This window comes from Gouania willdenowi, chromosome 21, assembly GCF_900634775.1.
Source record: "Gouania willdenowi chromosome 21, fGouWil2.1, whole genome shotgun sequence".
NCBI classification, from domain to species: Eukaryota; Metazoa; Chordata; class Actinopteri; order Blenniiformes; family Gobiesocidae; genus Gouania; species Gouania willdenowi.
The window spans coordinates 13,705,003-13,732,701 of record NC_041064.1 but is presented as its reverse complement, the minus strand read 5'-3'; the positions used below and the strand labels follow the sequence as shown (position 1 = coordinate 13,732,701).

Here is a 27,699-nt window from a genome sequence, read left to right as displayed (position 1 = left end):
CATGACGTCATTTCAACATTTTCGGCGCACAGGGTAAAGTAGTCCCAGTTTTAAAAGTTATTAAAAACAAATATGGTGCAAAATAATGTGTTTCATTAGGCATAGATCTTCTAATAAGGACATTTCAAAGGTTTTAGGCCACATTGGTAAAAACAGTGGTGGATCCCTTTAAAATGAATAATCCATTTATGGTAAATGTTTCCTTATTTCTTATGTGGCATAAAGTTTCACTAACTACTGCTACTTGAACTTCTTCAAACTGTGCCAAGTCCCAAGGGGGGGAGGGGGGGTCTAGTTCATCCCGAAGCTGATTTAAAGCAAAGTCATCGCTGATCTGTTTCATGATCAATCACTAGCACAGAGCGCTCCCCAGCTGTGCCCTCACGCCCTGAGCTGTCCTGAAGGGAACAGGGTCAGGCCATCGCTGCCCACGCTACAACAACTACAAACACTACAGGAAGATGTCCACAGGTGATCCTCAACCCTCAGAAAGACAAATGGCAGCATTTCACACTGAATGAAGTTTTTTCTTCTCAAGTCTGGTTAAACTGCAAGTCAATGCTACACAGGGATACGGTCCAAAAGTGGCAAAAACGGCCATAAAATGGGCAAATAAAGAGCAACCAGTTGGTATGTAATGGTTAAAGGTAGCTTAAATGGGCAAAATGTGACAAACAATAGTGAAATAGGGCAAAAATGTGGAACAAAAGGTAGCTTATTTGGATGAAAAGTGGCGAAAAAAATGAAAGAACAAAAATTGGATAAAAGTGTCAAAAAGAACTGGCAAAAATCGACAAACAAAATGGATATTTATTGGCAAGGGGAGCTAAAATCTGAAAAAAGTGTCAACTTTTTGAAAAGGGGCAAAAATGTGGAAGTTGCAAAATAGCCAAAGGAAATAGATAAAAAGGGGTTGAAAAGTTTCCCCCTTTTAAGGTTTTATGGGGGAATAATTATTCAAATTAACACACAATAAGCCATATGTTGAGTATCAACTACGTGGTGTCATGTAGTGGACTGGTCTGGACACAAAATGTCAGGGTTGAATTTTTGTCCCAGTCCATCCCTGATGCTACACATCCCAGTTAGGAATTAGACAGGCAGGCTTAACTCACCCAAATTTCGCAGCAATGTCATAAACCTGCTTCTCGTGCTGCAGGACCTTCTCGCGGTTTCCCTCAAACAGCAGCGTGGCCACACAGAGGCGACTGGGGTCAAACCCTTTGAACTGAGGATTGAAATGAATGATTAACTCTTTATTTAAACACCTGCAGTGATAAACCAAAGAGGTTCATATGGTTTCTTACCTTTGTGATGTAAAACTTCTTTAACCCATCCAAAAAGGAGGTGAATATTGAGGATACTTGTGGCTTCAGTGCGTGACCTGTGTGGGTGTGTGAGGGGAGGGTTCTTATTCATTCGTACACCCACAAAGGAGCTTTAAATTCATACAGACAATAAAGTGAAACCATCTTTCAGTTTTCTTCATCCTCCATGCTAAGAGTGCAGGAGAGTCTAACTTATTTGAGCTTTGATGCACAAAAAAATGAGGAAACAAATGGAAATATTTACATTTACAACTGGCCAGCGACCGTGACTATAAATCTGATCGTTTCCGAGGGGAAGTGGGGTTGACACTGTGATATCCATCTTCCTCACCCACACAGTTTGATTTATTCCTGATCGGACGCACAAAAACGCCTCTGGACAAGAAAAAATGAGGAACTGGGGCCAATGGGATGGTTATCAATCACAGCAGGGAAGTCACGGGTGATGTCGCCAAGACTTTACAGTTCATTTATTCCCTCCCCCCCACCTCCCGATCCTCACGTCTCTTCATCACTTAATGTCCTAATTGTTTCCATTCCAAGATGTGATCACAGCTCTCTCAGAGGTTTTAAAATTGGTAATTAAATATGTAAAATCTAAAGTGGGAAATTTAATCAAGACCTGCACTCACTGTTAGATGCTTTTCCTCCTGGCTGCAGAAATGTTGTTTTCCAATTTGTACATTAGAACAGTTAACATAAATTGCATTTGTGAAACCTAACTAAAACAAAATTGCGAGTATACAATATTTAAGTCATTATGCAAGATGATTAAGAGAATAAACTCTAAGAGGTCTCAGAAGGTATGAAAAGAATCATGAAATTATGTTTGTTTCATATTCGCAGCTTCATGCAAAGGTGCCTACTCTGTGAGAAGTGGGGAAAAAGGGGTGATAATGAGACCCCCAGAGACTGGAGAAGTTCACTGAGACCTCCTGCTGTACTGGAAGCTTTCAGCCAGGGTGGCTTTTTTTTTTTTTTTTTACTGCTACTTTAATGTGTTTCCTTGTTTACAACAGAAATGACAAAAACCTGACTAAAAACCCAGTCATCTCTCAGTTAAAGACAAAGTAGATTACAGTTAAAGCTCTCTGATCCACACCTACATACAAAATCCTGCCTTAAAATGTGCTAAAACATGCATGACAAACCTTCTGTAGGAAGTGAAATAAAAATATCACAAGAAGCACAACAGCTACATAATCGCTATAAGTTTAACTGTAAGAATAAATCCAGAATAAACAAAAAGACAGTCATCAACATCCCCCGCCAAATTGGTTGTCATGACTCATAAACTTTTCCTAAATGTTCTAAATCTAAGAACTTAGATGTATACATAATAAATTATTATCACATCAGAATATAAAATTACTATCTTAAACGGTTTCTAAGAAAAGCTGTCCCTTTTGAAGATACCTCGAACAGAGTAAAAACAATGGAACAAGGGCAATAACTCTGGAAAAAAAATTGCGCGCTTCTCATTTTCAAACTCCATCAAGTTATTGATACCCTGAAGCCACACATCAAATTTGGTTATCCTATTTTAAACAGTTTCTGAGAAAAACTGTTCCTTTTAACTCGGACGGATGGATGAACAGACGGAGCTCAAACCTATACCCCTCTTCCACACTTTGTGGTGGGGGATAATAAAGCATTGTGTATTTCTTTACATAGATATTACACACAAACACGTCTATATACAAGCACCATCTATATAAACTGCAATTCCTTTGGAACACCAGCAACACATTCAAATTTGAAAGCCATTAAACAAACTCACCAAACATAAACTGTTCATTGTCCATGAGCCGTATAGATGCTGGAGCACACCTCTAAAGAAAAAAAAAACATGTGGACTATTAAATACACCAATGTACTCATATTCATGTCATACTTGTTTGATAATGTTTCTGAATTCTCTCTATTGTCTATAGCAGGGGTTTGTGAGATGTTGGGAGGGGGTCGCCAGATGCCTTTAAGAAACTAACAATATTTTCTGAACAATTTGAGCCCATTTTTGATCATTTCTACCCTTCATCTGCAACTACACCAAACTTTCCATATTTTAACCTATTTTCATCACTCCCTTTCCATAATTTTACTCCTTTTAGAGCGTCTTTGCTACATTACTCCCATGTCTTCATCCAATTTCAATGCCACTTATAAACCCTATCCATCACTTTTCACACCTAATGTCGTATGTTATGTTGAACCTCTTCTCACCATATTTCATGCTTATTTATCCAATTTAACCACATTCAAAATTTGTCGTGCCCATTATTTGCCAGTTTAAATTAATTGTTGGTACTTATTAAAATACATTACCCAAAACACCCTTCCCTCATTTCTGCCACTTGTAAGCCAATATTAACACTTTAGCCACTCTAATTTGCAAATTTGAATTAATTTCTGTGGTTTTTAAATACCCATTTCACCAACTTTTTGTCTATTTTTGGTCACTTTTAACCCATTTCATTTCTAAGGATTTACATCTTTAAGATGACTTATATACTATGCTGCAAATAATAATAAACTTCCTGGATAACAGTGGATATTATTCAAATAAATGAATAAAAATATCTCCCTTTTATTCCCCCTTATAGATGGCCCTGTCTCCACATGACTGTTCTTCAATGTTCATGTCTGTGTTCAACCACCATGAGTTACAGTGTGAGTCCTGGGTCTCTGGCACCTTTATTTTAAAAAGGTTGAGAACCACTGGTCTACAGCAACAGTAGCTAGTTTAGGGCATTTAGTTCATATATTCTTGATGTTTTTGTCACTTTAGTATTTTGGTTTGATCTATTGTTACATCTACATAAAGAATGATGACATTACCTGCTTGGCGACCTCTCGAAGGCAAGCGACCCCCTGCTCAAAGTTGGGGAACACCACGGAGCCGTATTTCTGATACTCTGGCACTGGTCGGATCTTCATTGTAACCTCGGTGACCACACCGAGGGTGCCTGTGGAACACCAAAATGAGGTTATTTGAAGAACAATGGAATAAATTCCCACAGTTTATTATGTCTGAGCCTCTCGAAGAGAAGCTGGAGAACATTATCCAGTCCTCTGAGAGACGTCCCAAGGGTTCCAGGTTTGACCTTGGTCTCACATTTCACTCAGAGGAGCTTGTTTTCTGCCAAGCACTGGTGGAAAACTGAAATTTATCAGCTTGGGAATGTGAAGGGGGGGAAAAGCAGAGCAGAGCTCCATCAAAGGAAGCGGGCAGAACAGTAGTAGTAGGACAGATGCAGACAGACCTCCTGACGCTGAGAGAATGCATATAGACCTCAAACTACTTGTAATTACTGTGTTACAACAAAGACTTGCCCACACCATCTATTTTCAAAACGGCTAATATTTCTTGAAAACTGTAGCAACAGCAGCTATAGCGACCGTCATTGTTGATGAACTTAAATAAAGGCTCCAATTTGTGGAAGGTTCCTTTTCTGTCTGGCTTTTCAAAGGCGAAGTGTCACAGCATTTTATATACGTCTTAAACTCAGAAAAGATCTTAAAATATATCCAGATCCACCGTGACAAAGGCTGTGCCTAATACGTCTACCTGCTGTTGGTTGTCTGTGATTAAAAGGCAACATCAACTACTCAATGAAGCCGCAGCCATGTTACTAGACTCCATCTTTTTGATCGTAGTCCAATTGGTTTTTTTTTAGTCTATTTGTCTCATTGTTGCTCAGCCTGTTAGAAATGTACTTTGGGAGCATTCGAGAATCATTTAAACGTGCCCAAAAAATCTGCTGATGAACTGATATATTAGTTTTGTATTATTTGTTCTATTTATGCAGTAAAAAGCTGACCCCCTTATTTGAACTGCTCCAAAAAGATCATCAATTGTCTTCTTGTTAGATTTTAAAATAGGTTAAAGACCAAAATCTCAAAAAAAAAAAAAAAACTATATGCATGTGCAAGAAAAACTGTGCATTCAGTTACTAAAGAACTGCTTATTCTTATTCTAAAAACCAACCTATTTTCTTGCTGCTTTTCTGATTGTTGTCATTAACAATAGGCCAGTTATTTGTGGACCCATCACACATGAACACAGCCATAGTTCATTAGGAGGCCTCCTTTGGTTGTTATGTTTCTTAATGAGGACTAATGTGACACTACATGCCACACGCTGCTCCCTAGTGGCTCAGAGGAAAACATGTGACGCCACTGGGACCTCAAAGAGAGAGAAAGAGAGAGAGAGACTGGCCCCTTCTTATTGAAAACAAGAGGCGGAGCCTCCAAAGGGAGTCTTACAGGGTGGTGTAGGAGGAGCCACAGCGACATGAGAGCAGGAAGGGGAATAGCAATGTGAAAACCAAAGTCAGAGAAACAGTCTCTTGGGATGGATGCTGTAGAGAGAAAGACAGAAGTGCAGCCTAAGCTGGTTTCACTGCATCTATCTGCATCAGCCAAGCAAATTTTACTGGATGAAATTAAATTGGTCGGGAGGCAAATGTCTGTTCAAAACAAAATCCTGCGTGGACACACCACATGGCAATCAATGATTTTTCTCTGCACAGCATTTTAGATGTCAAACAGATTAGCATTGATCACTATAATCCTATTCTGCTCTGCTCGTGTGTAGAGGATGAGGGCATGGTTTTAAAACAGATACAAGAAGCTTATGATCAAATGCACTGGTGAGTGTTTTAGTGTGGTTTTAGAGAAGTTATTAGGTAGATAATTCTAATCAGAGATCATTTGGTGGGCGTAACCTTTAGCTGCAGGGCTGGACCTCACTGGAGAACGTGCACTTTATTACCAACACTGAGTTTCCTCTCAAAATAGAGTTTTAGGGAAAATGACACATTAAATAAATACAGTAGCATGTATCTAATAAGACACTGAATATTAATCAAAATCACAATGTTAGAATACCTAACATTCCGGTTCAGGGCAATTAAACAACCAGCCAATCACAATCATAATTAAAATATAAAAATGCGCTAAAGATAAGTAATCAAAGTTAGTATAGGATTGAATTTAGTATAATTTTTTTTAGTGGGACTACTATCAATACATGCTTTTAAAAATAAGACAATAATTAATTGTTAAAAGTGTATCAAGTGATCATTTCTGACCTATGCAAACAAAGCTGCTTACCTTATATTTATTTATATTTATAGTGATAGTATTTATAGTGACCTAAACCTTAATAAGCCATTTTTATGAAAACATTTGATTAAATTTGTATTATTTTGATGTAAATCCTTGCATTATGTGATTGTTTGACATTTTTCAATGAGAATTAGTTGGTTGTTGGATTAAAAAGTTGTTTTACAAGTAAAACACGGTAAAAAAAAATTATGTTATTTCTAGTTTTGGAATTTTATTTAAATTGTAAGCCCAGATTTCAGTTATAAATACAAAATTCTGCAGCATTCTTCGTCCCATCACCGAGCAGATTGCTGATCTTTGTCGGGTGAAAATAAAGTTTGTACGCACAGCTGTTTAACACGGCAATGCCAAGAGTCTGTGAACCCCCTCATTATGCAGGGGGAGCCTGGCATATGGCAGTATTCTCTGCGGGCTTTCACAAGGACACGGCGCCGCACACGGGGAGCAGAGGACACTCTGTGGTTCCTGACCGACACCCCCTCCAGACCACATTTTATGCCGTGCTGGTTAATGTGTAAGAGGCTTCCAGTGTGAGAGCCGGCCTGATGTTTCTGTTTTATCACCGACACGTCACAGCCGTGCACAGAAACCCTTATGAACACAGGTGTACACAACATCACGTGTGGCCGTCAAATGAGAACACGAGCAGACCTTCTGAGCCCAAGATGAAATGGTGAATATCTGGTCCTGTAGACATTCTAGGTCCCTGGCAGCTCTTTTCAATCACTCCTTGTGGGGTTACCATCTTTATATGGACCACCTGTTTAATCAGAGCACACACACACAATACAGGAGAATTAAACTTTGCATTCATTTACTTGGTGAAAAACATTACAATCAGGATCAGTCTCATGTTTTGCACACACATTTCTAACTGACATTGCAACAGCTGCATTTCTTAAAGGGCACCCATAGTAAAAATATATATAACAAAAATGTATTTAATGTATTACTAATAAACAAAATATGTGCCACTTTTTATAAAAAAAAAAAAACACATTAAAAGTACGTTTTAGAACAAGAACGTAACTTTGGATTTGTGACCTGCAGATCCATCTCATACCACCAAATTCCGTCAGATTGGAAACATTTTCCGTACTGATATTATGGAGCCAATATCTGGCTGCAAAAGATGCAAAAAAAATGTTTCTCCTGGTTTTTCTCTTGTTGTTATCGCAACCATTTGCTTTATACTCCGTCATTGTACAAAAACTGTGGATCAACAGAACACTGTTGCCTAGCAACAGCTAACGGGAACCAACAAAAGTGCATCATATTATGTCCAAAATGGCGACTCTACATAGTTATATTTATATTAAATCATTCTAACAGGCCTTTTAATGTTTTTGTTTTGTTTTTTACAAAAAGGTGCACATATTTTGTTTATTAGTAATGTATTAACCACAATCTTTGTTATATACATTTTCACGACAGGTACCCTTTAAGTTATGCTGAACCTTTGCCATTCATTATGACACCGCACTAACTTTGACCTGCGTTTAAAAAAAAAAAAAAAAAACCCACAGGAAGGTGAAAAGAAGGTCAGGCCACTCACCAGGTCCTCAATGTTGCCATAGATGTTCTTCTTCATGCCTGATGCTCTGGTTGATACCCAGCCCCCCAGGGAGCTGAACTCCATGGAGTCTGGCTCGTGGCCCGTACAGTAGCCGCTCTCATTAAGCTTTCAGAAAACAAACAAAACAAAGCTATTAAACTGCTGCAATGACAGCCCAATGCTTGCTTCAACTGTGTGTAGCTTTACAGCATCCTATCATAATGGGTTAAAAATTACAATTAAATGACAGTAAAGAGTCCAAACAGTGCATTTTACTGCATAACAATGTTTCATGGCAGTTCAGCAACAATCAAGTCACTACTGAACTTGGCTGAACATTTCCTGCAAACATAAAAACATTGTATTCAAATATTTTTACTGTACAGCATATTAGTGCATGTTTGTCATAAAAATGCTGATCAGATGCACAACACTGAAGAAAATGTGATTGGTAACCACTAAAAAATTTCCTCCAGGCACCGCAACCTGAACAATGTCAGCTTTAAACAGAACTTTCATTAGTAATAAAGGCCTTATAGTCTGCTAACAACAGCCCCAGAAGCACAACGTTAAAAGTTGGGCCTTGTTTTATCACCGTGGCATTCTTCTGGAAGGCAGCTTTTAAAGCAGACCCATCTGCTTCCACTGAAGGAAAAAAAAAAGGATTATCCTGGTGAAAATGTACGTAAACACATCTAAAAGGCCTGGGTATGAAAGCTGAGGTGGAGTCTGCTTCACATGCCGCTCACGCATTCCTCAACATCAAGCGTCCGCTCCGGCTCCATTTTTCTGAATTAGCTTGATGATGCCATCTGCTCATGACCGCCGTCCCACACTCTAATCTCTCCCCTTTAGCGATTGGCTTCTGTCTCAATCGTCCCCTGAAACCCTGTTAAATCTACCTTCAAAAGAGAACCAAGGTGGCTGCGCACAAATAAAGCTACAGATCAACTGTCCCACATTTCCAATTGCTGGCACAGGATTTTATACTATTGTATGTTTTTGTTTTATGATAAATAAACACTTACCAGTCGCTCTAGATCCTGACCGATGATGCCAGCCTCCACGTGGGCTGTTAAATTTTTTTCATCAATCCAAAGAATGCGATTCTGTGAGAAAAAAAAACACCAAATTTAAAAAAGTCTGAGACATTCTTGATACAATCCATCAAATAGTAAAGAGAAAACACCCACTACTTTAATTTAGGAGTCTAAGAAGACTTGTGTTCATCCAAATTTGCAGTTCTTCATGTGTGGAAACCTAAAGTTATAAATCACAGACAGGACCTCAAACACAGCTAAAAGTCCCCACAGTTTGCATACAAACTACATTTTTACCGCTATGCGTGATGGATAAATGTGCACAGTAGTAATGGAGAAAGGAGACCTTGCTTCTATTCCCCTGGGAAGAACATCTTTTTTTCCAAATATGTGCCCCCTGATTAAGCAGCGAGCTCCTGACCCACCTCTACCTGCAGGAGGTCATCTCATGCATGCCATCAATTATACTGCAGTGCAGAGGTAATATACTTAATGTTCCTCCTACACTCCTCCTTTCATGTGCTTCCAGTGGAGTCAACCCACTTTTGACCCCTGACACACAACATGGGTTACCGACATGCATGACACTAAGTTCAATAAGTAGTGAACTAGCAGCATCTGCAAAGCTGCAATATTACATCTACATCAGTTCCAATCAAAGTGCCTGACTGTATTGGTGAATGATAGAAATCAATGTAAACATAAAAAAAACATTGCTAAATAAAAGATTGAGTTGTTGAAAGACAGGAAATAATGCCAGGGTGTGTGTATGTTATTCAAGTATGATTCAGCAGCTTGAAAACTAAAAAAATCCCAGAATCACCGTTTGAAAGAAAGGACATTTGATCAGCTTGTGATTTATCAAACCACTCCACACTCAGGTTTCTAGTGGTTTTTCTCACACCTGCACTGATCACTTCTTCTCTTCTTTTGAGTTGACGTACCATTTGTGATGTATCCAAAGACACAATGGACCGAGTCTCCTCTGGGGGGCACTCTAATGCACTCGAGACACTCGTCCCTCCTGAACAAAAAAATGCAAAGCACTTGAAAAGAACTGATGTTTCAAGCAGACATCTTGACTTGAAGTAGTCAGGAATTAGCACTGGATCACAATGAAAAAAAAAGGTCCCAGTTTCTCCTTTCTTTTCTTAAATCGAACACAAACGGCAAATGAGCTACTTGTGTCTAAGTGTAAACGTCCTCATTAAAAATGTGCTTTTCCTGCTGTGACGAGTAAAATGTTAAAAGCTCACTCTTTGAGACCATGATAATTGGAACAAACACTGTGCATGGAAACGCAACAGGGTCAGAGCATCTCCATAACTGTTAGCAGCCACATTACCATTTATTTTGGATAACAACAAGGCACAAACCACAATGCATTACAGTTGTTGATAACGGGGTGTGTATAGCTAAAGACCTAAAGAATATTGGACCATAGGAGATACTTTAATGGCTGCTGTGTAGTAAGATTTACACTGTGGAATGAGAAAACTGAGCTTAATATATTGCATGCAAAAGTGGACCATAAAATTAAAGGCTCAGATTTATTGACTCACCTCCATATGGTATCAAACAAACGTTGTGTTTGCACGCCAGCGCCACAATTTTCTCGACATCATTGTGACAGTCTGCAAAAACATTATTAAAATATATATGATGTTATTCCATTTTACTTAAAAAAATAAATAAATGAATTAACCATGTTATTGACAATACACACATCGAATGAGCCACTGGTGCATCACAGATGCTGCAGGTAGGCAGACAATCTAATTGGCCTGGGCCTTTATACAAGCACTGTGAGGATATATCCAGCTACACTCTGAGGTTGAACGTGATGAATCAACACAGCTGTATTTTAACCAATCAGAGACTCTTTGCAGAGGTGACCAATAAACCTACATGCATTTGATTGGTTAAACTTAGAAATATAAAGATGCACTGAGAAATAATCGTGCAGCTTACAAAAAAAAAAAGACAGTTTAGACCCCAACATAATTAAAACGCACACTTTGACATAAAAAAAAAACAAAAAAAATGCAAAAAAACAATAGGTTTATAGTAGCTTATTGATTTGAAAAGCTCACAATCATCAGTCAAAACTCCATTGAAAAATAAAACAATGCAGGCAAGAGCAAAATAAAACCAGTCTCATAATCATAATTCATGGCTTTGTGTGTTGGGCCGCGCTGTGAGTGTTGGGTGTCAGCCGTCCTCCCCATGACGTTCCTTATTAAGCTTCCACTCATACATATTAATACCCTGCCTTTGCAGAGATTAATCCTTTAAATCACCAGCACCAGGCTGGCTTCACTGATGCTATGTGGGATGAGAATAACAGACCAGTAGGAGAAAAAAAAAAAAAAATGTCAGTCGTAAAAGAGCATCTGAACTCACTTGGCCATACAACCATGTCGGGAACACGGCCGATTTTACCCTCACGCAGAGCAAAGATCTCATGTAAACAGTGGCCTGGAACAGAAGTACGAGTACAGATGACACCACACAATTCAACACTTGTTTTTTTTACTGTTAAGAGGGTGATTCTGAATTTTTTTTTTTTTTTGCCATACCATGACCTCGAAACGCACGGTCCTCTGCTTCATGTGAGAATGGGACACCTATGGATTTCAGCTCTTCCACAAAGTCCTGATTTAGAGTGGGAGCCTGCACAGCACTGGTATTCAGAAGAGGCTGGAAAAACAACAAACCATTGTTGGTTGGCAGCTGCAACCATGAGCTGTAAAATGTCATTCGCCAACAAATAAACAGCTGGCACTCACTGTTGCTGGACTTTTATGCTGCAAGCTGGCACCGAATGTGCCTTCAAACCAATCTTTGAGGGCTGGGAGGATCATGCCACTCAGTTTGTATCTATAATGTGTGAAAAGAAAAAATAATTAAACAGCAAAACATAAAACTGTATGCATGATATTAGTTCACAATTCATAACCACTTTCAATCCATCTCAGCTTATTATTCCAAATATTTTTCCTTCATGCTGTCCATACATTGGATGTGATGCAGAATTTCCCTATTCTTGCTTCTGTCATTTTCAAATAGTTTCCATTTTAAGCTGAAATTGACAGACATGGTGTTCTGACCTGCTAAAATGTATATTTCTATTTGTTCTTCATGCCCAACACATATCATTATACAATAACTCCATTTAAACTAAATGGAAAGGCATTCCCATTAATGGTTTACAGAGTTTGGGGGTAAGCTCAAATACCAACCACTGGGTGGCAGTAGCACTGCATTATTGAAAGCATGGGCTGTAGAAATCAGCTGTGCTCAAGAAAAAAAAAAAAAAAAGATAAATGCTTAACTTCAGTATCAGTCAGAGAAGTAGAACAAAGGTTGAAGCCTGATACAGAAACCTAAATAATATTAGTAGAAAAAAAACTAAGCCAGGTGGTTTCAATCTTTAATCATTAAAGGGGGGGAGAAACCAGTGGCCAGAAAGAAAATGTGAAATTGAATTTACCTTTTGCCTGTAAATTCAGCTTGGCCTTTTTTGTTGAAGAGAAATCTTGAGTCACTGTATCCCCAGCCATTCCATTTCATTACCTCGTGTCTGTTAAAAGATAAACAGGGACTCTAGTATTCTGCAGATGCAACAGGACATACAGTAGAATACACAATAAAATGATACTGGTTTCATTATTGATCGTCAGTGTCACACTGTGACATCATCGACATCAGATCAGGTCAATATCATAAAGGGAAGAATTTCACTTGTTTGGTTTCTATAGTGAAATGGTTCTTCATTTGTCAGCTGTGCAGTAAGTTAAGGGTTCATATTAGTGAAGTGTGGTTGTTGGTTTTTTCCTGTATCCACAGGTTATTTCTATGTTAGTAGGGCGTCCACACTTAAATGCTTATTATGATGACAATACTTCCAGTGTTGAGTCAACTGTGTTCGACCTAGAAATGTATTGATTGCACAGTCTCCTCTTTCTGGCTACATCAAATGTGAATCAAGTCTTTAAAATGCATGGTTTATTTATCGATGGCTTCATAATGTTGTGTGCAGAAATGTCCACTTAGATTATTGGTGAAACTTTTAGCCCCTAGGTTCCCAAAGTGGGGTACGGGTACCCCCAGGGGTATGCAAATTGTCATAGGAGAAATATTTTATTTTTTTTTTGGAAACTAGAATATAAATCACCCAGAAGTCAGGAGCCTCCATGCATTGCCACAAATTACACATTAGCCAATGTAAGACTACTCATGCTTATACAGCTTATCATTATTATTATTATTATTATATAGTTCCTCAACAGGATAAGTAAAATTCTGACAAATTTCACTGTAGGGCTACGTTGTATGACATTTCATCATACAACATACAACTCCTCTTCACAGTGAAGAGGAGTAACAACAGGAACAATGACTGCAGACGAGAACACATCACATAAAAAAGGACAAAAAAAAAAAAAAAAAAAAGGGAAGAAACGAGGTTGGATGTAAAATTATCTGTGTTCAAATTAGGGGACGGATCTGGATAAGCATAATGCTTTTTTCCGTCGCCCTTTCCGGCATGAAAAAGGACAAAAAAAAAGGACAAAAAAAAAACAATGATGTGATTTTGCTCTGAATGTCAAATGAATTTCTGTGAATGCAACCATGTCGGAAATGAACTGAATAAATAAAAAAAATAAAAAAATTGGTTTCCAACTTTTTTGGGTCGTGACCCCATTTTGAAATCACAAATTTTTAGCGTCTTTAGAGACTTTTTTCTTTCTTTCTAGAATTAGCTTTTGATCATGTTTATTGTTGTGGCCAGAATTAATGCACAAAAAGAGAGAACTGCATTTTATTTGAACTAGATTTATATTTGAGAAACTCAAAGTATATAATACAGTTGTTTAAGATTGTTTTGTGTGTGTGTGTTTTGTTATAATTTAAAAAACAATAATAAAACATTTTAAAAATATGTATTTAATCAGTATTTTTTTTTTTAAAACCATTGTAAATTAGTAGACATTTCAGGACCCCATTACAATTCCAGGCAACCCAACATGGGGTCACAACCCCAAGGTTTAAAAACACTGCATTAAATTAATACGTTTTTTTAAATTAAGTGTGCAGCATTAGGGGTACATGGCTTCAGGTTAAATGTCTGAAGGAGTACAGGACTGTGAAAAGATTGGGAACCACTGTTTGTCAATTCACACTCTGGAACCCACTGTCGAACAATACGGTTTTAAAATTGTGTGGGGAAAAAAGGCTGATATATTAAAAACATTTTCATTATTTTCATTCATTCTGGCATGTTGACACACTATGGATTGACACCACACACACACTCCAAGGCGTGTCAACAGAAGAACCCACACATTCTCACACCTCAGAAGTCAACAACTACACAAGTTCAAATGTTAAACTCACAACTCAGTGACAGATCTGATGTTTGTTCCAAATAGATGATACACATCCAAAAAACACAAAGCATGTCCACTTGTTGTGAACAATCACAGTCATTTGAGGGGGTAAAACTCAGCTGGTTAAGCTCTGTCTTTTTTTTTTTTTTTTTTTTTTAACAAAACAAAAAAATAAAAGCACCTTCTAAGTAGCTGTAGAAATCATAAATAGAAAAGATATCATAATTTCAATTTACACTATTTAAATTTAGACTGTTATAACTTTAAGAAAGTGTCTATTTGTACAGTTGCCGTACGGACAACCCCCGGTGCTATTGGTACAGTTACCGAAGTACAAGTACGTAGCGTCTTAGGGTTAGGTTATAACCCAATATCGTAGGGTTGCTCGATTATAGAAAAAATAGTAATCACAATTATTTTAGTCATAATTGAAATTACGATTATTTGTCAACCAAAAAGTTTTTTTTATTTTTTGTACAAAAAACATAAAATATATTATTTAAAGCCTTCAAACACTAAAATCAAGTATGTTCACTTTTGCACGAATCAAAACACTTCTTGCATGTGATGTGTCTTTGCTGTAGGTCTTCATCATCAAAACCAAAATGTTCCCATTTAAAAGAATTGTTCTTGCCTCACTTGTTTACCAAACGTTTTTGCTGCGTTTTTCCTGCCATGATTAAAGACCATTAGCAACAATTTTCCTCATGTTGGCCTGCAGGCTACCTTTGGCTTTGAGAGGGGCGGGGCAGAGGGGAGGAGCTTGCATGTTTAAAACAACTCAAAGTTAGTATTAATAACATGTGTGTGCCAAGCTTTATTATTTGTAGATGTCCAAAATAGTGGGTTTGTTTTATTTAGTGAACAAAACAAATGTATAAACAAAAACAAAAAAGGAACAAATAATAATAATAATAATAATAATAATAATAATAATATTTTCAATTTAATTAATATTTTATATATGAATAATTTTTTTGATTATGTTATTTTTGTAATCATTGGGTGTAATAATCAAACTCGAATTTCAATTAATTGAGCAGCCCTTCTATATTGCAACAATTTTTAGGGTTAGGGTTAGGTTTAGGGTAAGGTTTAGTCTTAATTACATGACCTAAACTGGCCAAATTGGGGCGCTGCGTACGGATAGAATGTCGGCAACCATACGGATAGCCACTACCTAACTTTGATTATGGCTGCTACGACTCTGCTAAAGCTCCATTCATACATAACCTGAAGGTGTCTACCACATTTCAGCCTTATCTTTACTTCCTAAAAACAAAAAGGCTCTGCAACCTTTTATCAAGGCTGTGATTACTATTAAAAAAAATGTGAAATGCCTCAAACAAGTGCTACTATTAATAATAATAATAATAATAATAATAATAATAATAATAATAATAATATATTTTATTTAAAAGCGCTTTTCCAGACACTCAAAGACACTTTACAGCATTAAAAACAACAAGAGCATTGATAAAAGAGAATATGACATCATAGAGAAAAGAAGTGAGTGCGTGGGTGGTTTAAACATTAAAAGCTGAGTGAAAAAGGTGAGTTTTGAGTAGTGATTTGAAGGATTGGAGGTCAGTGCAGTTGCGGATGTGGCTTGGTAGGGAATTCCATAGGGTGGGGGCAGCTACAGAGAAAGCTCTGTCCCCCCAGGTTCTGTGCTGGGTCCTGGGGACAGTGAGGAGGAGACAGTGAGGCTGACATTGTTTCTGTTAAGGAATACTTTTTCATAATTTGCATTTTCTTCATTGACTGTACATGCTATTTAATAAGACCGGCATATAACATATGAGTTTTGTCTCCTGATTTCTTTCTCTCTTTTTTTTTTTTTTTTTGGTAAAGAAAAGGTTAAGGAAAAAAAAAAAAAAAAATATATATATATATATATATATATATATATATATATATATATGTGTGTGTGTGTTTGTTTTTTTTTTTTTTTTTTTTTTTTTTTTAAAGTAAAACTTTTTTAAACTTTATAATGATGAGAATAATTGGCACAACCTATTGGCCACTTGGGATAAAATGCTGGCAGACAGGTAAAGCCATTAAAGCCTCCACACATGATGAGTGATAGTTTTAGTCAAGCGTCATTAATAGCTGCCATACATTGTAAATGTATTCAAATAAAATAATAAATCCTCTTTAACCAAGCTGTGATATAGACTCAGTGTGAACAGTGTTTCCTCAGATTTCCACCTCACACTACTTGCCCTGTAAATATTATATTTTTTCCTCAAGGATAAAAAGGATCTGAGGACATAACATGAAGATTACAAAAGCTGTTGCTGAGGTTAAAAACGGACACTAGATGGCAGCACCGTGTGGTGGGAGGTCCCTAAGACAAACAGAGATTCCTATTGGTTGAAAGTCAGACCACCAATTCTCCTGACCAATCAGATCAAGAGAAGTCATTGAACTCTGATTGGGGACATTCTACGTTTTATAAACAGTACATTGCGTTTTTATTTTATTTGGCCTCTTCCTTAACTATTGAAATGAATTGGTTAAAATGTTATGAAATCTATGTCAAGAGAGTGTGTGTAGTAAAAGTTTGAGTTGCCATGTAATGAAACTTGTACAGAAATGGAGATAGCTCTTCTTTATTTAAAAAATAAAGAGGAAATGGGTGGGGTGGGGGTGATGGGAGCAACAGGTGTAAACTATGTGGATTTTCTAGTTTGACCAGCATAACTGAAAGACCACAGCAGCGGAATTCCGCTCAGTCTGTGTCACAGTTTTGTATTTAAACCAATCTAAAAAAAAAAAAAAAAAAACTGTCACGAGTGAAATACAGTTGAATCATTTACGAAAATAAAATTAAGAAAGCTACAGGCGACATATTTCTTGGAAGCTAACCTTAACCCCACCCACTCAGCAAAGAATGAATGGCATCACTGTTCAAACGATAACAAGCTAACTAAGCTATTATTCAGTCGGCCCTTATACATCTATACGTTTTATCTGTTGGAAGAGCAAAATAAACTTTTGTTGCTTCAATAAACACTCTTGATTCACCGGTAGAGCAACCAGTGCGTTCCAGCAATGTTACAGTTCAACTGGTAACTATTAAAAATGGTGATCTGCTGTTGACGGAGCAGCTAGCTAGCTAGCTAGCTGACAGTCGATACTTGATCGTTTTACGTTACATTTTATGAAATTATGGGTGTTATTAATAACTAAAAAAAGTGTTGGCTGCCTTTGGCTACAGTGAGTCACAGGGTTAAATACCAGTCTTCACAGTAACACTACGTAGTATCTCACAAATAGGCGTTTTAATGGCTTTAGCCCATGCGAATATTTCAAAGTTCCAGCACCCAAATGTAACAAGCGGGACGCATATTTATTAAAACAGACGTTAAGGAAAACAAGTGTTATTACGAAGCAAATTTCGCTTTTTAAACAGAGTTCCTAACAACTACCCACTCCCACCAACCAGCCGGGAGTCAGTCAGCAGTTTCAACGGTAACCAGTTGAGCCATTACACCAACAAGCTCAAGCCTCAGCAACCTTCCATCAGTGCCTCGTACCTCTTCATTGGGACCGTTCTGCCGTCACCGGAGGCTTCCAGTCTGCTCTGCGGAGCTTTGCACTCCTCCGCCCGCACGGCTACATCGCCCTCCGCCGGTCTACGTAGATGTCCAGCTATCACGCTGATTCGGTGCTGTGCAGTCCTCTGCATTTCAGAGCCGGAGCCGGAGCCGCCGCTGCTGCTGGACGCCATGCTGCTTCCGTGTTTGTGAGGGGAGGAGGAAACGGATCCATGAGAGGCTGTCAAAGGTCATGACAGGGAAAGTGTGCTGCCTTCACGGTCCGCAGGACAACCTGCTGTCACCACACAGGGGACACGTCTGTGTCGATGACGCAACAACAATCTACATAACATAACCATCACCCTAAATATGTCAAAATTGAAGAATTATATATATATAATATTAGTTTAATTTATTTATTTAGCACACATAAAAAAAAATTTAAAAAAAAATTAAAGGTGCAAGCCCAAATGGCTTGAATAAAAGTTCCACCACTTTTAATAAACATAATACAATTTAAAATAAAGGCTATAAAATCAACACTTTTAGAATCAGGAGACAAAATGTACAACTAATCTTTGACATCAGAAAAAAATTATATACAGACAAAGCACTGTACACAAAAATAAATATCAAAAGACAATGAAATATTGAAAAAAAAAATTAATTGAAAATGTAAAAAAGAAATAAAAAATTAAAACATATATACATATAAATACATATATTCAGACATATGCAAATACAAACATGTGGATTGTGATTATGGTGAAAAGGCATAGAGTAAAGTGAGAGAGGGCATGACCAATAGATATAATGTAGGATAACTTAATAAATTACCTATATTTAAAAAAAAAAAAAAAAAAAAAAAAAAAAACTTGCATGGTACATACTGTATGGTTAATGTAACAAAAGAATGGTGTTATATGGCCAAAGATTGTTTTTTATATGAAACAACCACCATTGGGACGACTGCAGCATATAACACCTCATACACTGTGGGTCAAAGACACAAACTAATGGTTAAAAGAAGACTCATAAATGGTTAGGTATTTAGTAGAGATGGGAAGGTATTCAAAGTTCTTCAGCCGAACCAATAGACGATACAGGACGATACTTTTGGAAAGCAAAAAATTTTCCAAAAAATGCTGTTTAAAAAATATCCATGCTTTGATTTGACTTTAACTCTGATCACTTACATATATTCTACATATACTATAGTTAGGAATCTTATTTATGCTATCATTTCATATTTTATAATCAGGTTATGCACTTTTTACACTCAAGTGAATATAAAATCTAAAATAAACAATAACAAATATGATTTCTAAAGAAGTAAATAATGATAAATAAGAATTCCTATTTAAAGCCCCAAAAGTGGCACCGTGCAATTAGATCGCAAACAGAGATAAATGACAATTCAGGGTAGAGTATCATCAATCTAAAATTAAAACCAAATCATGTCATCATCATGAATATTTCTATGTATGAATTTTGAATAACAAGTTTTTGTTTAAATTATTATGATTATCAATATATTGGTCAGAAATCAATCTACAATAATCTATGACATAACAAGAAAAAAAAAGTTTAAGTGAAAAAGTTTTTATTTTATATTTCTGAAAGACAATAAATTGAAAAAGTGTCCTATGAACAGTGACACTATTTTAGTGCAACATCTCTGTAAATAAGCGTCAACTTACCAATGTAAACGAATAAGTGTCTCCAATAGCGCTTTCTGTTAACAAAAAAAAAGGGTCTTTCTTACCAGTGACACCATTATAGTGCAATATTCCAGTAAACAATATATTGGCTCCTTCAACAAACAGTGACAACATTTCTGTGAGGACGTACCTGCACATTTTAGTGAAAAAGCAGAAAAGGTTTTAAAAAATAATTTAAAAATTAAAAAAAAAAAAAAAAACATACTTATATCGATATCGATTGTACGGAAAAATATTGCGATATATCGCCGTACCGAGATAGTGTCACACTCCTAATATATATCCCATTCATTTTCCCATCCACACTGTGGAACTTCTGTAAAATTCTGACATCATCACCTTGATGATGTCATCAGTCCTACCCCATACATTGCCTGTTCTAAATAAGCCTGTGGATGTTAACATGCCAAAAACCAATTGTACACATAGAGAACAAAAACGTCAGGCAATGCGCCGTGCACATTATGCTGAGTCAGCTTTTAGTGATGTTCTGGATTACCAAAAATGAGAGAATACCACTCGTGGAAATCACAATATGGGTGGATGTGAGCTGTGCCTGAGACTGGTCCTTTAAGTGCGGTGGCTTATGGGTAATGTAGTAGTGTTAGGGAAGTGCATTGTGTGTACTCTTGCTGTACTCTTTACGTGTTTGTGACAAATCTTAAAAAGAATAAATGTTGCACCATTTCAATAAAATAGTGCACTGTGGTTTAATAAATCACTCTGCGCTCACCTTGGCCTTGTAATAAATCTTTACCCATTGTGCATGTAGATGAGCACCAGCGAGTCCTTGAGACCCTGTTCAGGTTCATGAAGAAGATTTTGAGGATGTGAGCCTTTCAGGAGGAGCTCAAAACAGAAAAGGCTTCTTCTTTTCATCAGGAGCAGGTAGTTAAAGTAGTTGAAGATTTGGTGAGGAAGAACTCTGAACTCTTTCCAGATCCAGGGGTGCACCAAGGTGTCACTGGAGAGAAGACATACCAAGGCCCCCAATCCAGGATGTGATGGAAGTGGTTATGAGACCATTAAATATCTGGGCACCACTGCTTGCAAAACCGCAATCGTGAACTCATTAAAATAATGCAGAAATGTATAGTTATTACAAACAGCCTGAAATGTTTTCAACTGAATGTGTCATTAACAATATTTGGCTGGTTTAAATGTTTAAACAGTTCATTTGATGATTAAATAGTTAAATAACACAAAGAAAGAAGTGCTTTATTTATTTGTTAAGTATAAGGTTAAATGGTTTTTAGTTATTGAAATCTGTTACAAAAATCTGGAGATGAATTAAGCATCACAATCAATGAGAGTGATCTTCAAATAATGTCTATACTTACATTTTTTAACTTTTTTTGTCAGTTTCCTCCATATATGCAACAATTTTTATCAGATGTGAATGCAAAATCTAACTTTGCATACCTATTTAAAAAAAAAAAAGACTGAGTAATCCTCATTTAAAAGGAATAGCCACAAGCATTGTTCATAAAAGTGATATTTAAATACTGTTTGTGTACGTGTGTGTGTGTAAGTAACTTTCGATTGTACTTTCAACAAGTTACGTTAATCAGTACTAATATTTGGTGTTTACTTTGGCATTGTTTACCTTTGAGACAAATATTTGCACCTAGTTGAACATGCAACATTTTAATATTGCGATTGAGCTTGTGAGAGTATCTCGAGGGCAACTTTTAACGCATTTTCCCAGCATGCCTTGTACCTAGACCGGTTGCAAAATGCTCCACTGACTGTTGAAGCTGGAATTTACAACCGCTCTGCATAGTTGTTCTCAGGCAACAGAATTTTTCCAAGCTTTTAATTCTTCCCTAAAGATTTGAACAGATGATAAACTATAGTTAAAAACAGTAAAAAAAAAAAATCTATTATGCAAAATGAGTAAAAAATAGGTGAAAAATAGAAATATTCAAGTATATGATATAAGCTGTGAGATGTGAGACTTGCAGGTATGTGAAAGATTGTGATATATGGGATTATAGTGAAGAATGAAGCAATAAAGAAGACTTTAAATATCTTGTAATTCATTGAAAGTGTAAAATAAATAAATAAATAAAGTAATTAATCCAATCCTGTTGCATGGCTGGGTTGTGAAATTCTTGTAACTCTGTTGTGTGATTGTAAAAACAGTGTAACTAGAAGCAGCATGACAATACTGTTTACCCTTCTGCCTCGCCTCGTCAGTCACCTGACCAGCGTGACTAGTGTTTCCATATGGCACACAGGACTGCTTTTAAAACCTTGATTTAAAACCTATATAAATGCCTATAGCTGCAGGATTCTGACGGGGAAAATGAGCTGCAGTCACATCATCAAAAGGGACGCAGGCTATAAGCAATGCAGAATGAAGCTTTATTTATTTATTTAGAAAAAAAAAAGGATATTTGTCTGTAGAAACACACAAAAAAGTAAAAAAAAAAAAAAAAAAGTCAGGGATCTTTTAGAATTGGCATTTTCCAGAGTTTAACGCATTGACTCCCAAAACAAAGTTCTGTAATGCACTGACTGCGGCCAGTGAAGAGTCTGAGTGTATCACAGAACTTTATCTGGAAAGCCACATAGTGCCACCTCATAGGTTTGTCCTCGTGTGGAACCATTGACAAGGTGATCCTCTAACCTGCAGTCAGGCACACAAGCAAAACAAGACAGCACAGCAGCGTTAACGTGTTAAATCGACTTTAAAACCACTGTATGAAAAAAAAGAAGAAGTCATTGTCAGTGATGGTAGTTCATTAGTTTGACTAAAAATACTGCGCCCTCAGGAAAAGCTGCAGTAGCCTATTGGAGGGTCACACCTCCAATATGGAGTCACTTTGGAGTCATTTTACACACTTTTCAGCTCCGGGGAAATGGATAGAAGGTCAACAGTTATTGGTTTGTGTGCATTACCTGGTCCTGTGGTAGCCTCTGTACAAATGATCCCTAAATATATTTACTTACCATTTTTAAGCGTCACCATCTGTTAGGTGGCAGAGCCTTAATAGAAACCAATTAGCTGGCATGGTTTGATCAGATATTTGCTGATTTATTTCTATTTCCTGTGCCATTGTGCAAATCTTTCTCTACCTGTGGAGCATTCACCAACTCTCTGACTTTAGCAGGCCCTTCAGAATGAGCTACTATAGTTATAATGACAGCAGTGAGAGGAAAACACACAGGTACACTTATTAGTATTAGGTTAGATCAGTTTCAATAGAGTTAGAAAACTTGGCACTTAATCAGCAATAAGAAGAAAGTATTTTTCACAAGTGCAAAGTAATACAACATAAATAATGGATTTAAAGTGATATTAGCATTGAAGTAGATGCAAATGAAATGTGTTTAATTCAAAGTAAGTTGCCCAGGCCATACTGTACCTGATATATTAGACGCTCAGGACCAGATGCAATCCAACACGAGGAGCCAACAACACAACAGTGTGGATGTTTAAAGGGGAAAAAAGCAGAAAGCCTGAATGGCAGAATGCTTGTTGATCCACGGAGGAAGGAGCCAATGCATGATGTCCGTGTGAGGCTGGTGTGTGCAGCGCTGCGATCGTAAGGTGGCTGTGGCTGTGGCCGCTTCTACCTTTTCCTCCCCCAGCGCACAGCGCTTCACTATAAGCAGCTGGAAGAATGTCGACGTGGAGCTGCCAAACGTGAACGCGTCCACAGGAGCGCGCACCACGGAGGGGGAGTAAAAAAAAAAAAAAAAAGAGGGGGGCCTGTTTTAGTGCATTTTCACGCAGTGCCACAGTGAGCTGCACGTCAGTGTGAGGCTCTTTGCAGATGGGTGACATTAGTACCACTACCACACATTTCTAAAAAAAAAAAAAAATGCTTCATTTCATCTCAGTCCGACTCACAAAGGCCTACAATGAGACGACGACCAAATACAGAATCAAAGACCACTTTCTACTAGTTTGATCCAAGTTATAAAGCATTTTTTCAACAAAAATCTATCCTGATCTTTTATTTATTTATGTTCAATGAGGAACAGGGAAGAGGGAGTCGGGGTAGGACAACATAACCTTATCTTTAATTATGTTTGGGGAAGAAATAGTTCAGTTATTTATAAAATCTCCAAAAAGACATGACTCTAAAACACATAAAATGAGAGAAAAATATACAAAACAACAACAACAATAGTTTGGACCAAGTTAGAAAACATTTTTAAACAATTTATCCATATCTTTTATTTATTTATTTGTATACCTTGTCTGCTGTCGAAGGTCAACACAATCTTTTTGCGAGAGCTATGCGTGTTTTATTATTGCAAATAAATAAATACATTCATTTTATTGCATAATTGTAACCATAACCAGCCCTCATAAAGGAAGGGTAAGAAAAACGTTGTAAAAGGGAACATTTAAAAAGAAAAAGCAGTGTTGCACCTTAGTGAGAAGGAAAGGAACAGGGAAGAGGGAGTCAGGGTAGGATTATGTATCCTTATCTTTAATTGCATTGGGAAAGACAGTTCAGTTATTTATAAAATCTCCAAAAAGACATAAAATGACAAAATAAATCCACAAAATGACTCCAAAACATAAAATATGCAAAACGGCAACAATAGTTTGAGCTAAGTTATAAAACATTTTTAAAACAATGTATCCTTATCTTTAATTGTGTAAAGAGCTTTTTAAAACCTTTAGTTAAACATTAAAGTTAACCTTCTAGTGCAGTAGTTCCCAAACAGGGGTTAGAGTACCCCTAGGGCAGACATAGGCAACTGCCGGCCTGGGGGCCACATGCGGCCCCTAAAGTAAACATACAAAATGAGTAAAATCATACAAAAATACATTATAAAGACCAAAATACAAGCAAAATTACAGACAAATACACCAAAGGACTCATAATCCACAAATCAATACCAAAAACACACAAAAAAAACCCTCCCAGAACGACAAAATAAATACCCAAAATGACTACAAAATACACAAAATAGAGCAAAAATATACAAAACGACAACAAAAACATACAAAAATGAAAAGAAACAACAAAAACAACAACAACAAAGAATGCAAACCCCTTTTTTTCTTTTGTGTCTTAATGCTCAGATTGTTATTATCATTGCTGGCATGGAGGTTGATAATGTGGCCCTTGGATTAGACAATCAGATACTTTAGCACTTTGCACTTTGGGGTACTTGGAAACATTTATGAATTATTTCAACAATCCCAAACCATTGTTTGTCTTTTTAAATTAAAATTATCCCCCCAAAAAATGAAATATGATGAATCCCAATGCTGGAAATGCTGTTTTCCTCGATGAATTTACTTAAACGAGAGCAGATGTTGAGAAAAAGTGATGTGATTATTAGACTGGACTATTATAATGGTGTTCTTACAGGAATCCCCCAAAAGCAGCTACAAGTGGTTCAGAAAGCTGCAGCTCAGGTCTTTAAGAGAGCAAAGAAGTCAAAGCATATTACTCCAGTTTTTAAGTTTTTAGGCTCCCAGTCAGCCTCAGAATAGACTTTATTGGGTTTGGTCCAGAATCCATCAGTGAGATGTTAGTCAGGTATGAACCCAGCAAGTCTCTTAGATCTATGGACACAGGTCAGATAGTGGAGCCCAGATTTTTTTTTTTTTTAATAAATTGTATTGTTGATTTATTATAATAACATAATAATGATTATTTGTGTGGCATGTAAAGTTGCTTTTGTATTATTTTCCTGCATTTCTCTCATACTTTCTATTTGCAATATAATTTCATGTATTGCCCAAAGACACTTTGACAGGTTCACCTCTGGATGAATCTTCCAGCACTTTGAATAAAACAGGAGACATTCTACCACATATTATCATTACATTTTAAGCACATCCTCATTATATTATGGGGCACAATGATGTCTCATCGTGGTATGTACGTAAACTAATATTGTTTTGATATATATTGTATTGCTAAAAATTACATTATCACTGTTTTTAGTTATGTCAAAAGTTTACAGATCATAATACTAATTTAAAAAAAAAAAATTCCAAACTAATTTAAACAACACTAATTCATTATAGGAAATTAAAAAAAAATATTTTGCAGTTACAATCAGTTGGGATGGCCTTGTGACGGACTGGAGTTCTGTTCAGGGTGTACACAGCTCATGGTAGAATAAGTGTAGTATAAAAGGGTACAAAGAAGAAAGAGAAAAAGTGTTCAATGTGATTTATCAGGAGCACAGCTAAAGGTCTGGGGACTTACTGATGTTTCTAACTGGGTTTGACTTAGTGGGTTGGTCGGGTCTCAGTGAAGCGATCATCTTTTCCTCCACGGGTATTACTGACATTTCCTTGTGTGCTACTTTGCCTGCAGTAACTTTATTTCTGTTCGGCTTTGTAATTTTATAACAAAGGGTCGGGCAATATGACACTTTTGCCTTTCTTTGAGAAAAAAACGTTGGTATGAACAAATAACTCCTCAGTTTGTTTTTATTTCTTAGTTTTTAGTGTGAGCAAAAAAATGTATACACAAAACACAATATTTGTAATTTGTACCAAAATCCAATGGGGAGCAGATATGTTACATTTGACCTTAACATTAAATGATGCATTTACTTGGACTTTGGACTAGCCTACTACGATTGTTCTGATATTACCACAGCATATGGTACTCTCCCATACATTAAAAAATGCATTCATTTGGATGCAGCAACAAATTTATGTGCAGCATAAAAGCACTTCCATTTGTATAAAAATATTTGGTCTACCACAGTCCTCTGCACTTTTAATAAGCACAATAATTACAATCTCCTGCTTTTGTGTAGATGTTTGTTGTTTTTTTTTTTCAAACTCCCTAAAGAGGCGAAAATTAGATTAGGACCCCATCATATTCATCATAATGATGAAACGTCATTTACTTGACTTGCATCTTTGGATGTCTGATGAATTATCAAGTTGTTTTGAGTCAGATCAGACCTGCTTCTACATAGAAATGTTAATCAGATCAAATATTATGTGTGAAGCAAGTATTACATTGTAAATGTATTTATTTACCGTCTACAACGAAATAGAGCAGGGTGTTGAGTCAAATTTCTCAAATGCATTCGAGTCACTTAAATTTTATTTTCAGTTTGGTTAAGGATTTTTCAGTCACTGTACCAATTTTACTTGAACATGGAAGAAATTCTCAGATAACTAATGCTGTAAATAGCATAAAGTAACTATAACTTGGTGCACTGTTAAAAAATATTAATGTTTTTTTTTAACAACATTAATATTTGCTGTGAGCTAAGAATTTAGCTCACAGCACTGCATTACACGCAATAGGAAATACTTATTAAATAATGGATTTTGTGAATAGATATTTGGCCATTCAAAAAATAAAAATAAAAATAAAAATAAGTGATTTTTTTTTTTTTAAACCCAGACCTAATAAAAAAAGAAAAAAGAAAACACACATGAATTTTAGGAATCTTTGTCAGCTTTGGTCAAAATGAGCATTCATTTGTAGCAGCTGTTGTTCAAACCTGTTATTTTATAGTTAATATGATTATGAAGCACCTAACCCAGTAAAAGTGCTGTGCTTTGCAGTTTACATTGCTAGTGTAAAATCCTTCTTAGTATTTTGAGGTCAAGTTCTTTTTGGAGTAGTTGTGGATATTTACATTTTTTTTATTTTTTTTACAAAAAGAAGAAAAATAAAGTTCCCACTGAAGTGGATATAGTGACTGCAGTGGGGACGGGACGTTGGGGCCCCAGGGCCTCCATCTCCACTGTGGTGTTATTCACCAGCAGGAGGCGCTGTGCACCAAAACAAACCCTTGTGATGACGTAGTTTAATATGACGACAGTCAGAGTAGAGTTTGCCAAAAACTAGCTCATAATTATCACCAAACTCACCAGCATTAATCGTGACATTTGCTATGTTGAAACTCAAACAACCAAAACTATAATAAAATACCGAAATACGTTGTGTCATTTTTTCCATCAGAGTTTTTGCGACGTCATGAATTGACTTTCGCGCATGCGCACGGCGCCGTGGTTCTGTCGTCTCATAGG

The 27,699-nt window shown here is 36.7% G+C and overlaps 1 protein-coding gene across 2 annotated transcripts in view; it reads right to left on the bottom strand.

Moving 5' to 3' along the window:
• The window catches only part of agps (alkylglycerone phosphate synthase), a 28,413-nt gene extending 10,119 nt beyond the window's left edge, over positions 1–18,294 (bottom strand). Inside the window, exons 1-14 of one of the 2 annotated variants that reach the window (XR_003672663.1) lie at positions 17,989–18,294; positions 12,547–12,636; positions 11,843–11,933; positions 11,633–11,753; positions 11,457–11,531; positions 10,616–10,687; positions 9,998–10,077; positions 9,042–9,122; positions 8,014–8,139; positions 7,110–7,218; positions 4,167–4,294; positions 3,109–3,160; positions 1,308–1,384; positions 1,116–1,228 (exon numbers count right to left, since the gene is read on the bottom strand). Coding sequence is in view for 1 of the 2 variants with exons in the window: in XM_028436399.1 (XP_028292200.1) it covers positions 1,116–1,228; positions 1,308–1,384; positions 3,109–3,160; positions 4,167–4,294; positions 7,110–7,218; positions 8,014–8,139; positions 9,042–9,122; positions 9,998–10,077; positions 10,616–10,687; positions 11,457–11,531; positions 11,633–11,753; positions 11,843–11,933; positions 12,547–12,636; positions 17,989–18,182 (1,409 nt within the window). In the remaining variant the exon portion in view is untranslated. The remainder of the gene's footprint in view (positions 1–1,115; positions 1,229–1,307; positions 1,385–3,108; positions 3,161–4,166; positions 4,295–7,109; positions 7,219–8,013; positions 8,140–9,041; positions 9,123–9,997; positions 10,078–10,615; positions 10,688–11,456; positions 11,532–11,632; positions 11,754–11,842; positions 11,934–12,546; positions 12,637–17,988) is intronic. The other variant, XM_028436399.1, reaches the window with a different exon arrangement.
• Between the last annotated feature and the right edge of the window lie 9,405 nt (positions 18,295–27,699).